A 12,958-nucleotide genomic window follows, 5' to 3' on the forward strand; every position below is an offset into this window, starting at 1 on the left:
CACAAAAGGAAGCTGAGAAAATGTCACAATCTACCGTTCCCAAATGCTTTCAATAAATTTGAATAAATCACTTTTTCCAATGTAAAGATAAAGAGGTGGAAAAGATGAAGTGGACTGGTGCCACAGTGAGATAGCTGTTGCTATCAAAAGCGAATACTGTAGGTCTTTATTTGCTTTCCCCCTAAATCCATTTGTTAGGTTTCATTACTTAAGGATGTATGAATAATTCTTCAACATAGACACAATTTAAACATGAGATCACTCACAGCCTGACACCCAATTACACTGCTGACTGCTTTCACTTCATTTGCTTTGTGTCAAATACGATTTTGTTTTTAAGCTAGACTCTAATTTAACCGCTATTTTCTAACATTGCAGCACATAAACAAGTTCCCTGGCTTTCATCCACATATTCTGGTTAGATACAAATTAAACCACTGTTTCTATTTCCAAGCATGACTATCCCCTCATGATTGTTAAGTACAGGGCCAGAGATTTTATTTGCAACTTCACTATGTAGTTATCAAGTACTCTTTGCTTTTGCTGCATTGGCACTGTGATGACAACACTTTGCTCCAGTAACTGGCTGTCACCCTGCTGCAGCAAGCAATATGACTTTGCATGTTTGCCTGATCAGAGATGCAGCTCATCTCCATAGAAATGAGCATGTGCGCGCAGGGCCTTGTCCCTATGGGGAGAGACAACGCATTAACACCCAGGCTGGGATTTGGTTAACTGCCAAAACCAGCTCCACCCAGGAGTGAGGAGTGAGTATTGACATTGCTGCTCATGATCATCCAATATGCTGGTCCTGGGCAGTAAACAGATCTGGTTAACAGTGGCTCAGTAACTGACCACTGCTAAGTAATACTAATGCTGTGGTATGTAACCTGCTCCTCAAAGGGGGTTAAGATCCTGTTGTTTTTCAGTCGGTGGCTTTGGGATATAAGGTTGTAATGTTTACTAATACCGTTGAAAAATATATTCAATGAGTGAAAGGAGATTGGATTTTGGCATATTTGTATATGTAAAGCACTGCTAACCCAGCATGTGCAATAGTTAATCTTAGTCAGTGCCTAATCTCTCAGGAAATATATGTATTGTTTTGAACAGACTTTCTTGTCATTTGCCCTTGAGAGATTTACTTATAAAGTAGCTCAGCTAAGAAAAAAAGAAATTGAAATCTAAGACAGGACTTTATCTTGTTATTGTTCTTATTTTGTATTCATCTTTATCTAAATGAAGGGTTAAATACATAAATGAGTAAATACAGCATCTCCAAAGAAAGTTGTAGTAAAATTCTGTTAATGTACAGTGTGAACCTACTGAGCTCAATGTGTTGTGAGCAGACAAATCTGAACTGAACAAGGTAACAAACACCCCTCAGCTCAGACTTGTGGGTGCTCATGTATGTATATGTGGTGTGATCATTCCATGTTTGGTGTAAGCAGCAAGCAGAAAAGAAATAAGGGGTACTTGGAGGAATTTATCAAGTTTTCTGCTATCTTAGTCCATTTCATCGTTGGCTCTCTCAACAGGATTTTGCACACTTTTCCACATTACACTGCAGCACAGCAACAATAAGTCCACAAAGACAGGGTCAGACCAGCCACTGCTACAGAGTTCCCACAATCAGGTGTCAGTTGTGCCAGTGGAAAACACTTCCCCTCTGAGGTGGGAGATGCATCCCAGAATGCACCCTGACACAAATGTAGGCAGCCAGCAGCCAAATAATACACAATCAGCATTTCTCCAGGGGAACACACTGCATGAGCGAGTAAGTGGGATGAGCATAGCAAAGAAGAGCTAGGCAGAGGAGAGAACACAGAGGAAATAGATCTGTGGCCTTTGCACAGTGATTTGACCTGTCTCCATAGCATTTCCTTAAGGCACTGGCTGTTGGTTATCAATGAAACCACAAAGGGTCGATGCCTAACACCAGTTCCATTTTGCTGATGTTGTTCTCTAGAGGAAGCTAGCCTAAATTCCTATTTTGGCAGCATTACAAACAGGGGAAATTAAATATAAATATAAGATAAAGATAAAATATTATGTGGACTTGTTTTCATTTGTCAAGTAGAAGTAGCCAAATAAAAGAGTAACAGGATAAACTCCTCCACAACAAAAGCAACAAATATTGCCGTTTCTGTATAAATACCACGTATGATTAAAAAAGTGGTATAAAAAAAAGGACATAAGCTGGATCAAGGGCATCAAGAACATTTCAAAGAACCTGCAGACAACAAAAATGAGAAACATAAGACGTGTTTAACGAATCAGAGGGAGCAAAAACGCTGAAAAAACCATTAGCAGACATGGCAATACACATAAAGTGTTTTAAATGCAGTCCTTCACCTTGTCCTTGGTTAAGGACAAGAAAATGCATATCAGCATGCTCCCTGAATCAATCAACAGTACAGGTGAATCACTTTTAAACAAACAAATTTGCACAGAGTCAGAATTTCATTTTTCCCCTCAAATCCTAAGAAGATTATCGTGAAGTAGATCAGAGGAAACTGCTCTTGGCAGAAATTGGATGGCTTAGTAGAGAATAAACTTTACTGAGGAAGCACAATTTTAGCATACTGTAGCCCCTTACAACGCATGTGGTTCAAACTGGAAAATGTGAATGTCTTCGTAAAGAATTCATGAAAGTGAACAGTGCTATTGACTGCTGAGGAGTTCATTCTCCTACCATATAGAGCACGTAGCATATTGGCTACTATCTCAGGTACATTAGCTACATTAATGTGACACTTATTTGATCCATGTAGGTAAATTATCTTTGATTGACCGACTGTACACAGAGGTCTGAATGCACACAAACACAGAGGAGCAGAGAAGAGCAGAGATTCATGCTAAAGGACATTTCAGCTGACATCTGCGTAGGTAGGGGATAGAATAAGAAATATATCAATAACTAAGACACTTTTAGAGTTGCTTGGTGTGATGTCTAAAATATAAGTAGCATTCTTCATATCACTGCAAGCAGGGTAAGTTTGTTTGTATTTTTTCCCAAAGCAGAATTATAGGAACTTGCCTCAGAAAGAAATTTAAGTGTGAATCAATTCAAAGAATGTCTAATGGTGATGCCATACACGCATGCATGCAGTGGGTTCGCAGTAAGGAGCAAAAAAGGCAATGATCTATTAGGTAATGTTTCAGAAGCAACACAGAAAACTATTGCAGGAGCAAAAAAATTGGAGCGTGACATTAGAAAAACTGTACCAGTGCCCAGAGGTGAAATCGATCCAAGACTGATCAAAGTGTGCAATTGACTCAACAGCAGAAGAGTGATGCTTACAGTGAAGGCCAACTATAATTTAAGCAGCTTAAGCCACATGCAAGTCTCAATCCTGGTCTTTCATCTATTTTGCATTTCCAGATGTAGTGATTGTCCCTTGACAGAACATAAGGGTTACACTCTGGTGTGGTTTAAATGATTTTCATTCAACACTATGAAACAAAAGTTCATTTATTTAGGGCAGCTTTGATTCTATTTTTAATTCATTCCCTGTGCAATAACATGTTTTGAAATACACAATAAACACTGCTCTCAGTTGCTACAATGACGAAATATTTCTTAAAATTGCCAGCTTGGCATACTCTTTCAATGTGGGACAACATGAATATTAGATGGAACGTCTTCCCTTAAGGAAATAAACATTTATTTATATATTTATTCGTCAAAGATTCACAAGAGAGTTCACAAACTTCTCTACTTCTGGCAGATTTAAGCCAACGCTGTATTATCAGAAGGAAGGTAAAAGATACCCGCTGGTTTGTAACTGTTTAAATCTCCAGATAAAATGAACCAGTGACAGAGCTGAAAAGAACATTAAACACAGAGATCAGACTACCAGGATCTGACTGGAAGGACGAGGTAACGAAGAGGAAACTTATCTAAACAAAACATGAGAAAATAAACATACAAATAAGCAACTGCAGAAGAGGAAGATCAAATTTCCTCCAGATGGCCGTATCATAGGATGGGTGCCCTGACAGCAACGGCATGTCACCTTTGGCTTTTAATGAAGACCTTAGAATGACAAGCAGTGTTAGGAAGGATGATCTGAGAGGCCACACCTAATGGGCTTTAAAAGTTCAGATCAACCACTGAGATCGTATTTATTATTCATCTTGAGAATCTTGAAAGGGTTTTGCACTTATGAATGACACCAAATCTGTGTTAAATCTTGGATATTGGGTGAATTTATAGTTGCTGTACAGCTAAAAAATAAAAAGGATTTCTTCCAAATGTATGGTTTTGTGTAATGTGTTATTAAAGAGAGCTTTACAATGGCTCAAATGTCAATATGTTATTTTTAGGAGGCGACTAAACCAGTGCGCAAATATGCAGTGACTCATTATTGATTTGTTTTGTTTGTTTTCTTCTTCAGAAAGGTGTGTTGTTATATCTATAATCTTAAATCAAGGTTACTGTTATTAAAAGACTAGAGCAGCAATGAAGAATCGATTAACCAATTAGCTGTCCACTACTAAATTAAGCACCAATTATTTTGATAATTGAATCGGTTTGAATAATTTGAAGCGTCAGCTTCTTAAATGTGAATGTTTTGTATATCTATAACAATAAACCAGATCTTTAGGTTTTGGACAAATCAACACAGTTGAAGATGTCACCTTGGGCTTTGGGAAACAGTGACCAAATCTTTTCACCAGACATTTTCTAGACCAAACAACTGATCAATGTATTAAGGAAATAATCACAGAGTAATGGACAATGAAAGTAATCATTAGTTGCAGCAAGACAGAGTGAATTAAATTCGTCAAAAGAACACTGGTACAAATTAACGGACAACTTCTAGCAACTTTTTGAATGGCTGTTAGCACCTTTATTTAGAGGGAAGCAAGCAACATGATGTTCAATATGTGTAGGCAAAGAGCAAAAGTAATAGTAGTGGCAATAGCAACCGTTTACCCAGGTGAGTAAAGCCTCCTTAGTCTCAACACGCCTCATATGCCTGCAGTGCTCTCCTGGAGCAGCTATCGGTGGAGGAAGAGATACGTCTTCCTCTGCAAAAGCATACTGTTACCACATCTGCTCTCCAGATGAATGCAACAGACCAGATAGAAAACGTCTATTATCATGTATCATGATCATATTTGCTCAAATGTCACTCACAGCCTGGATAGAAGTGTTATTATTCCAAATTCAACTGTTAAAAATCTGGGTGTCACCATTGACTCATGCTTGAGAAGCACATCGACAACAACAGCACAAAAACACCTTTCCTCCACTTATGCCACAATGCCCATTTTTTTACACAGTCAGATGCAGAAATTCTCATACATGCATCCATCTCTGCTGATCTATAGCATTAAAAAATGTCCTTCAGGACCCTGGGTGTAAAATGTAAACATGGCACAGTCTTGATTATCTCCTAAAGACTAAAATAATGTTACATGACAAACATATAAGCTGCAACAATTAGAAGGTTCTACATTATACAAAATGTACTTTTTAACATCTTTTCAGTATAAATGTATCCTGCTGCTTAGATTTTGCTACGACGTCATAATGTCTGTTGAACATGCAACCTCCGCCAGCCCTTTAGGAGAGTAACTAAACTCCACCTCGCTGTCCACCATTGTTTTTTTCCTCACGAACGCCAGCTTCCAGAAATACAAAGATGTCAAAGGCAAAAAGCGCAGAAGAGCAAAGCAGACAGACAATGAAAATAGCTGCAGAAGCCATGTCCGGTATAAGAAAAATGGTGTGTTTGTTGAACGTTAAACCATGTAAATATATTCTAGTAGAACCTCTAAATACAAGTATGAACTTGAAAAAGAGCACAAACTGGGACCTTTAAAGGATGTTGTAGTATCCCAACTGGCAACAACGTCTGTTACCCAGCCATTTCTCACTTTGTCAGATGGTTGGTGTAAAAACATGATGTATGATTCATGCAATGAACCAGGGGGGTTGCATTTCACACAAATCTACAAATCTCCATCTACAAATTAAAAAAACATGAAATAAGGAATACTCAACATTAACACAGCCTTAAATCACCAGGTTAGTGATCATCCCTTTCAGTGTGTAAAGGAGAGACCCCTCTCCACTGATGCTTATCTAGTGCACAGTGACACAAATGGTAGAGTTCAAGCTCTCTTTTCTTACTCCAATTAATTCCTGTGGAATTACATCAACCTTGAAGGAAGGACTCCACAACCTGTCTTATAACACATTATCTTAATTACAGCTTTCATTCCTGGCTGCCTATACATGAACAATTAATGACTTTCCCTCTTGATTAGTTTTAATAGGGATAGTAGCACAAAACTGTAGCATCTGGATGTTTAGCACATTCAATTACTCTGTCGCACAAACAAACATTTTTAGGGTCATGTGGGGCAATGATGTTCAATTCTTATTTAATTATCCTGTTAATGTTTACAGTGAAACACTGTTTGGTGATGTGCCAAAATGATGCTTAGCTGAGCTGTTCTATCAATCACCTAAATGGAAAAGACACAGCCCCATAGCCTAAGGAAACTTCTAGGACCGGCAGCTCATCCCCCTTTTTTGTGTGTGTGTTCATTAATGCTTGAAAAAGCTAATGGAAAAAATGGAAATATCCTCAATAATTTTTTCCCCATATATTTCAATATATACATACTGTTGGATAGAATTCAGGGAGGAATTCAGGAATTTTCTCAATCTATGCATTTAATGCATTTGTAGTTTAGCCAGTAAAACCACAGATTTAATAACACTTTTGTGCAAAAGTATTTCGCACAATATTGTAAATCACATCTTGACAGCACCATATGACATTTTGTCAGTGGAACAAAATAACAGGATAATTAAGAAATGCAGGGTAATTTAGTCATCAGTTTAATTCCACTGACACAACACAGAGTCGACACTCACGACAAAACCACCATTTTTTAAGTCCTACTGATGGTTGAAAGCTGCATTTGAATTACATTTTGTTCATAGCAAAAGCTGTCTGCATGTGTTCCAAACCTTCCTTTCACAAAATATCAATAAATACATACTGACAAATTATTACAAGACACTAAACAAAAGATTACAGACAACCATCTGGAGAGCCTCAGCTGCTTACAATAATTAAAACAAAAGATATTCTGTGACATGCACCAGGAAACGTGGGGCGTAATGTGACAAAAAACAAACAATACACATAATATACTTTGCCCACCTGGAGAGGTTGGTGTAGCACCATCAGTAACACCTTTCCTTCCCACTGCTGTGGCTGGTGGTGACATGGTGCATCAGTCAGTGGTGAGTGGAAACTTTATTCAACACTAACAATGAATTTTCACATCTTGCAGTGGTTGCAGCAATTGCCGACCAGTCACATTTTTTTCTTTCCATTTAAAATGTAAGTTTGGGAGGTTGAAGTGTAATGGGGATGCATCAATCCCCGAAGAATATACACTCTTTCTTTATTATTTGGCTTATTTTTATTCACAGGGGGCTGGAGCCTGGCAGAGAACAAAGACTCTCTGGGCAGACTGCCAGTTCATCGTTGGTGCAAATTTAGATAGACAGAATCACTCACTCTCACATACATACCTTTTAGCAATTTAGAGCCTTCAATCCAGCTTAATGTATTTCTTTGGACTGTGGGCAGAATATCCACTAGGAAATCACTGAAACTTCTCAGAAGACTTGAAATGTAGATCTACTGTACATAACTGTAACAGAATATGGAGTAAAGGCTGCCTTTGAGTCTGTCAGAATCAAGCAAATTAGCTGCCTGTGGGGTAAACCGCTTCATATATCCATTCTTCGCAGACAGAGGCATTCTCGAGCCCCTACCACAACTTGGCGTCTTGTATCTGGAGAAAAGAGGATGCTAAGGTTCCTCTGTGATACACTGGGCTTTCCCGCTCACCCTTTGTTCACAAAGAACGGGTTTTGTGGCCATCTGACTAATTTGCTGTACATACGGATGATGCTCGCTGGCTTGCATACATACATACTGTTTAGTTGCCGTACTATGCAATGATATTGTATGACAGAGTCTCCTATGAATCATATTTATATATGACAAATGTACAACACCAAATACGTTTTGAAGGAAACATAATGCTGTTGCTTAAACTAAAAAAAAAAAAAAAGGATTCAGGATGCGAACCTAGTCTCTAGAAACACCAAAAGTCTGATCTGGTGCCGATCAGCTGTCCTGCCACTTCAGTGCAGTACAATATAAATATAATTTCTGCGAGAGAGAGTTGATTCAAGTTGTCTTCTGTTTCAAGCGACTGACCCTTAATTATGATGAGCTCAGTGGCAAAGACACTGAAGATAATCAGTCAAGCTCCAGTGTTCTCTGTTAAATCTGGAGAGTGGTCACGTGGTTCAGGTATGCCAGCTCTCCAATGACATCACCCTTATACAAAAAGGCTGCATCCTGTCTAATGTGGCTCGACACAACAATAGGTCTCATATAAAAATGTTTCACCTTAGAGATTTTTCCTTTATTTGGTTCTGATTCAGTAAAATTCCTCTTCAAGTATCTTGTAATCAGACACAAGGATCAGTGATTACTAATCAGAGCCCAATGTGCACCATTGTGTGCCTGTCATAATGATAATTGTAGTAGCATGTTTAATGCCATTAAGCTAATGAAAATAATTGATTAATGAACTATTGATGATCGTACAGATCGATGCAGTATTTAACAATGCAGTAAGGGCATATAATATACTGACACTGTCAATTTCTCATCGTGCTGTTGAGCTTTCTATCGGAGCTGGCAGTTCAAAGTCATATCAAATAAGCAATAAGTGGGGCTCCATATAGTAAAGACTGAGCAAATAACAGAGAATTAACTGTAAAATCACTGCAACTGAATTCTGTAGCAGGGAGAGTAATCTGCCTCTAACCACTGAATATATTATGAAATGGTTTTTTTGGTAAAACCCCATGTTTGGCAACTGGCAGAGGATTTCATTCCCCCCTTATAGAGCTTTGGCCAGCAAGGTGAATCGTTTCATTAAAGTGATGATCTTGTTTAGCATCCAACATTCACCCCCCGTAGGCTTCACTTCATGAAAAATAGTGTCTCTGGTCAGCTTCATATCTACATACAGCATCTCTGTACATTAATTTCAGTATCCATAATATAAAAAAATGAATTATCAATCCACTTCTGCGACAGAGCCTTCTGTCTTGTTTACTTTAACTCATGTTTTCTATATTTAACTCATATCAACACCCGTCAAACACTGCACACTGTACCTGTTTGTAGCTTTTCTTATGCAGTCCCTTGAGAAAACATAAGCAAATGTAGTCACAAACAGAAACTATACTCTTCCATATATTGACACCTAAATTATGAACATGTGGAACATCCAAATGTTTAGTTGATTATGCTGTAAGAGTGTATTTTGTTTAAATATTAACAATTGTTGTTGCCAGCACATACGAATTCTGTTACTCTCAAACATCAGGATCAAGATGCAGATGAACTATGAAAGCTTTTTCCTAATTTCACAGGTCGCACTCTCAAGTTTTCATGCCTCCCTCCATTATCCATCAGATCAGACTGAGAACTGTTCATTGAATGATTTATACCAACTGATAATTAGCAAAGTAGAATTAGCCCTATTATCCTATTTTGACAACTTTGTTTCTAACTTCACAGTTATGAGACAAAATGCAACACAGTTTTGCTTATACAATAATTGATTAGGTGTATGACTTATATTTATGATCGGATCTTGACAGCAGCCTTTTCTAACAAGGTAACTGTCCACAATGTTTCAAATTAGGCTTGTGGCATGTTTGGAAAGGCTCCAGATCCCCATAACCATACACAGCAATAATGAAATAACTCAGTCAAAAACACTGGCACAGATTGAAGTATGTGCTGTAGGTACAAGTATTGCGGGTCTGTTGCACTGTAATTCAATGCTTTATCTTCTAAAAGATATTTTGTCTCTAATTTAGTTAAGATTTACCTTTCTGATGGCATGCCTGATGTCCCCTCTCTAAAAACTAAAGGGAAGTTACTATGCAGGCTCTCCTTCTGGTTAAGCAACAGTAATCAGATCCGTTTCATCATCAAATGTCCCATCTGACAGTTCAACAAGAACTGCGTCAAAATAAAAAAGAAATATCACAATAGGACATTTTTTCATGATCGATGTTGAGGCCAGGATTCTCTGACTACAATTTTTCAGAGCTACTCTTTGGATATGAGGAGAAATATTATATTTCATTACTCCACAAATTGGACCCCACGAGGTACAGTTAAGGATCCTTCGGGATCTTCAGACCCTCTCCACGCTTCAAAAATAACCTGAACTCATAAGCATAAAAATTCCTGCAGTCATGGCATCCTACAGGCAGGAGGGTTGTTTGCATGGCAGCCTTCTCCACATTCTTCCCAGGCCGATATTATTCATGCACATTTTGTGATGCAATTTAGATAAAGAGGCAGATATAAGAACAATTACTGTGTCATCTAGTCCCAAGATTACAGCATTATATGTGGTTCATTTGTATGCACATAACTCGGATGGAGGTGCATTTTCATTTGCAAGCAAGTCAAGTCGAATCAAATTGGCCTGATATCCTAAATAGCGAACCCCAGCAAAGCACTTATAACCTCTGCTGATTAAATCTGTCATTCAAAAGTTTGGGACCTGTATGGGACTGAGGATGAATGTATGTCTGGATAAAGTGCACTGTATGTTACATACAAGGGTGTGCACTTTGAAGTACAAACATTCACAGAGGAGCAAAAGGCAGCTGTGACATTAATCCTCTGCGTTCAATAAGTCAATATACTAAAGCAAAATGGAGAGATGACTAAAACTAGATCAGCTTCAGTGCAAATGAGCATGCAGCCTCTTGTCAGGACAAACAGTGTTGAAAAAAAGTGCAAAGTGCGAGGGGCAGAGGTGTTAGAGATTCCAGCTATTGCAGTAGTGCTCTCATGTCTGAACATGCCAAGGGCTACAATTTGTCCTGCTCCACAAAGTAGATTTCTGTTGTGCCAGAACAGGCCGTAATTAATCTCCAGTGTGCTAACAAGGACAGGCTAACTGCTGCAAACAGGATCTGCTGTGGTACACCCTCAGTTGGTCAAAGCAAAAGTTATTAGCCGGCTCTACGGTCCCTCCATATCATGTTAAACTGTACCAATGGGGGATGCTGACATCCTTTGCCAACCGTGTTCATAATGAGTCAATGCTTCTCACCCTCACTCTACTAAAATAATCATATAATGAATCATGAGAATGGACTCTTCAGCTCCGAATGGTCAAAGTGGAGAGCGGAAGAAGGCTATAAACAAAATACTCCCTGGGTCAATATGAATCTGGGGAGACAGTGATGACCATCATACTCCCACAAGTGCACCTAAGTTAGGAGCAGGTCCAGTATACCAAGTGTTCATCCTCATCACCGTCAGATTATCACCAAACACTGACCACATCCTAAACCCTCTACTCAGGGATACTGGCAACTCAGAGGTCCCTTTAAAAGCTTACCAACAACAGTTATAGTCCCCTCCACACACACACACACACACACACACACACAAAGCTGCAGACTCCCCTACCTCACTGCCTCTGCTCATAAATGCCCTTTGAAATAACTTGTGCACCAGCAGACACTCGCATTACACTTTAATCCCAGCAGGTGTGCACTTTACCTTCAGTGACAACCCCAGCACCTGTCTGTTTGATTTACAAGCAAACACGGTGAACTTGGGACTTTGTTGAACTTAAAAACTTGAGGACCGGCTTTGCATTAGTGTCCTCTCATCCCTCAGCCCACCTTGTCTGTGTGCATGTGTGACTTCTGGAGGTTTACTACAGTTCACTCGCACATATCCGGCGGCATTTACTCACATTAGTGCTGCAAATAATAAAATAATGGTCATTTGCACAGGTTCGATGTTAAAAGAGCATTATTTTTGTTACAAGACAACATTATATTCGGTTATTGTCGTCACTTAACAACAGCAGGATATGGGATTAAGCAGCAACGTCCAGTCATAGAGTGAAAGGCAGGAAAAAAAAAACAAAAAACGATCACTCACCAAATTCAGCACCGTTTCAACAATATCCCGGTTGGTAACCTCTCCAACCTGGATCAGTCCGATGAGAACAGCAAATTTCATTTTGATATTCCGGATAGGAACCGATGGATTGATAATCCCAGCCGGGAGGACCACTGAACATGAGCCGGACATCATCGCTGTCTCACAGGCGGCAGCGGAGACTGCAGCCGCGTGTTGCCTGAGACCTGGAGGGGGCTGTCGGTCCGAGAGCGACACGGAGCCCGGCATTGTCACCGGTCTCTCGTTAGTCATTTCCACCCAAACCAGGCGGTTATAGAGCCGAGTTATACGCTTTCCCCTTGTAATCAATTGAATCACACTGCATCAAAAAAAAAAAAAAAAAGAAAGAAAAGAAACGAAAGAAGACAAAAACAAAACACAAACAAGAAATCACTCTCCGTCAGTAAAATCCACTCTGGGGAGTTCCGGTGAGGGAGTCCGGTGTGTTGTCGGTGCCAGCCGGTTAACCGGGCTGACTGACCTGCGCTGTGCACACAAAGATGTGTGTGTGCATGTGTGTGCCGCTCTCCTGGATGCGCGTCTCCGTGTCGGTGCTGCTGTCACCGCCATGTTGCCGCCCCCTGCCTGCGGTTCGGCTCACCACGCCTGCGTCTGCTGAGGTGATGGAGCAGGAGAGCGGGACTGTGGCCGCCGGCAGGCCGCTGCCCCGGTGCGGTCCGCCGGGCAGCTGGGAGCAAGCAGCGCGGTGCAACCGATGCTTGTAGCACGACCACTTGTGAAAGACAAAACGATACGCGGTGTTTCTTTTCTTAGCTTCCAAACTTATGTTTTACGAACTTTGTTGGACAGTCAGACAGTCGAGCTAATCCGGTCAGATTTCACAGGTGAAAGTTAAACTAGAGCGAAAAACACTCCTCACTCAGATT

At 39.8% G+C, this 12,958-nt stretch overlaps 1 protein-coding gene across 1 annotated transcript in view; it reads right to left on the bottom strand.

Moving 5' to 3' along the window:
• nbeab (neurobeachin b) overlaps nt 1–12,323 on the bottom strand; it is a 191,559-nt gene extending 179,236 nt beyond the window's left edge. Inside the window, exon 1 of the mRNA XM_070828730.1 lies at nt 12,051–12,323. Within this exon, the coding sequence (XP_070684831.1) occupies nt 12,051–12,323 (273 nt within the window). The remainder of the gene's footprint in view (nt 1–12,050) is intronic.
• Between the last annotated feature and the right edge of the window lie 635 nt (nt 12,324–12,958).

Source organism: Pempheris klunzingeri, chromosome 4 (assembly GCF_042242105.1).
Source record: "Pempheris klunzingeri isolate RE-2024b chromosome 4, fPemKlu1.hap1, whole genome shotgun sequence".
Lineage (NCBI taxonomy): Eukaryota > Metazoa > Chordata > Actinopteri > Acropomatiformes > Pempheridae > Pempheris > Pempheris klunzingeri.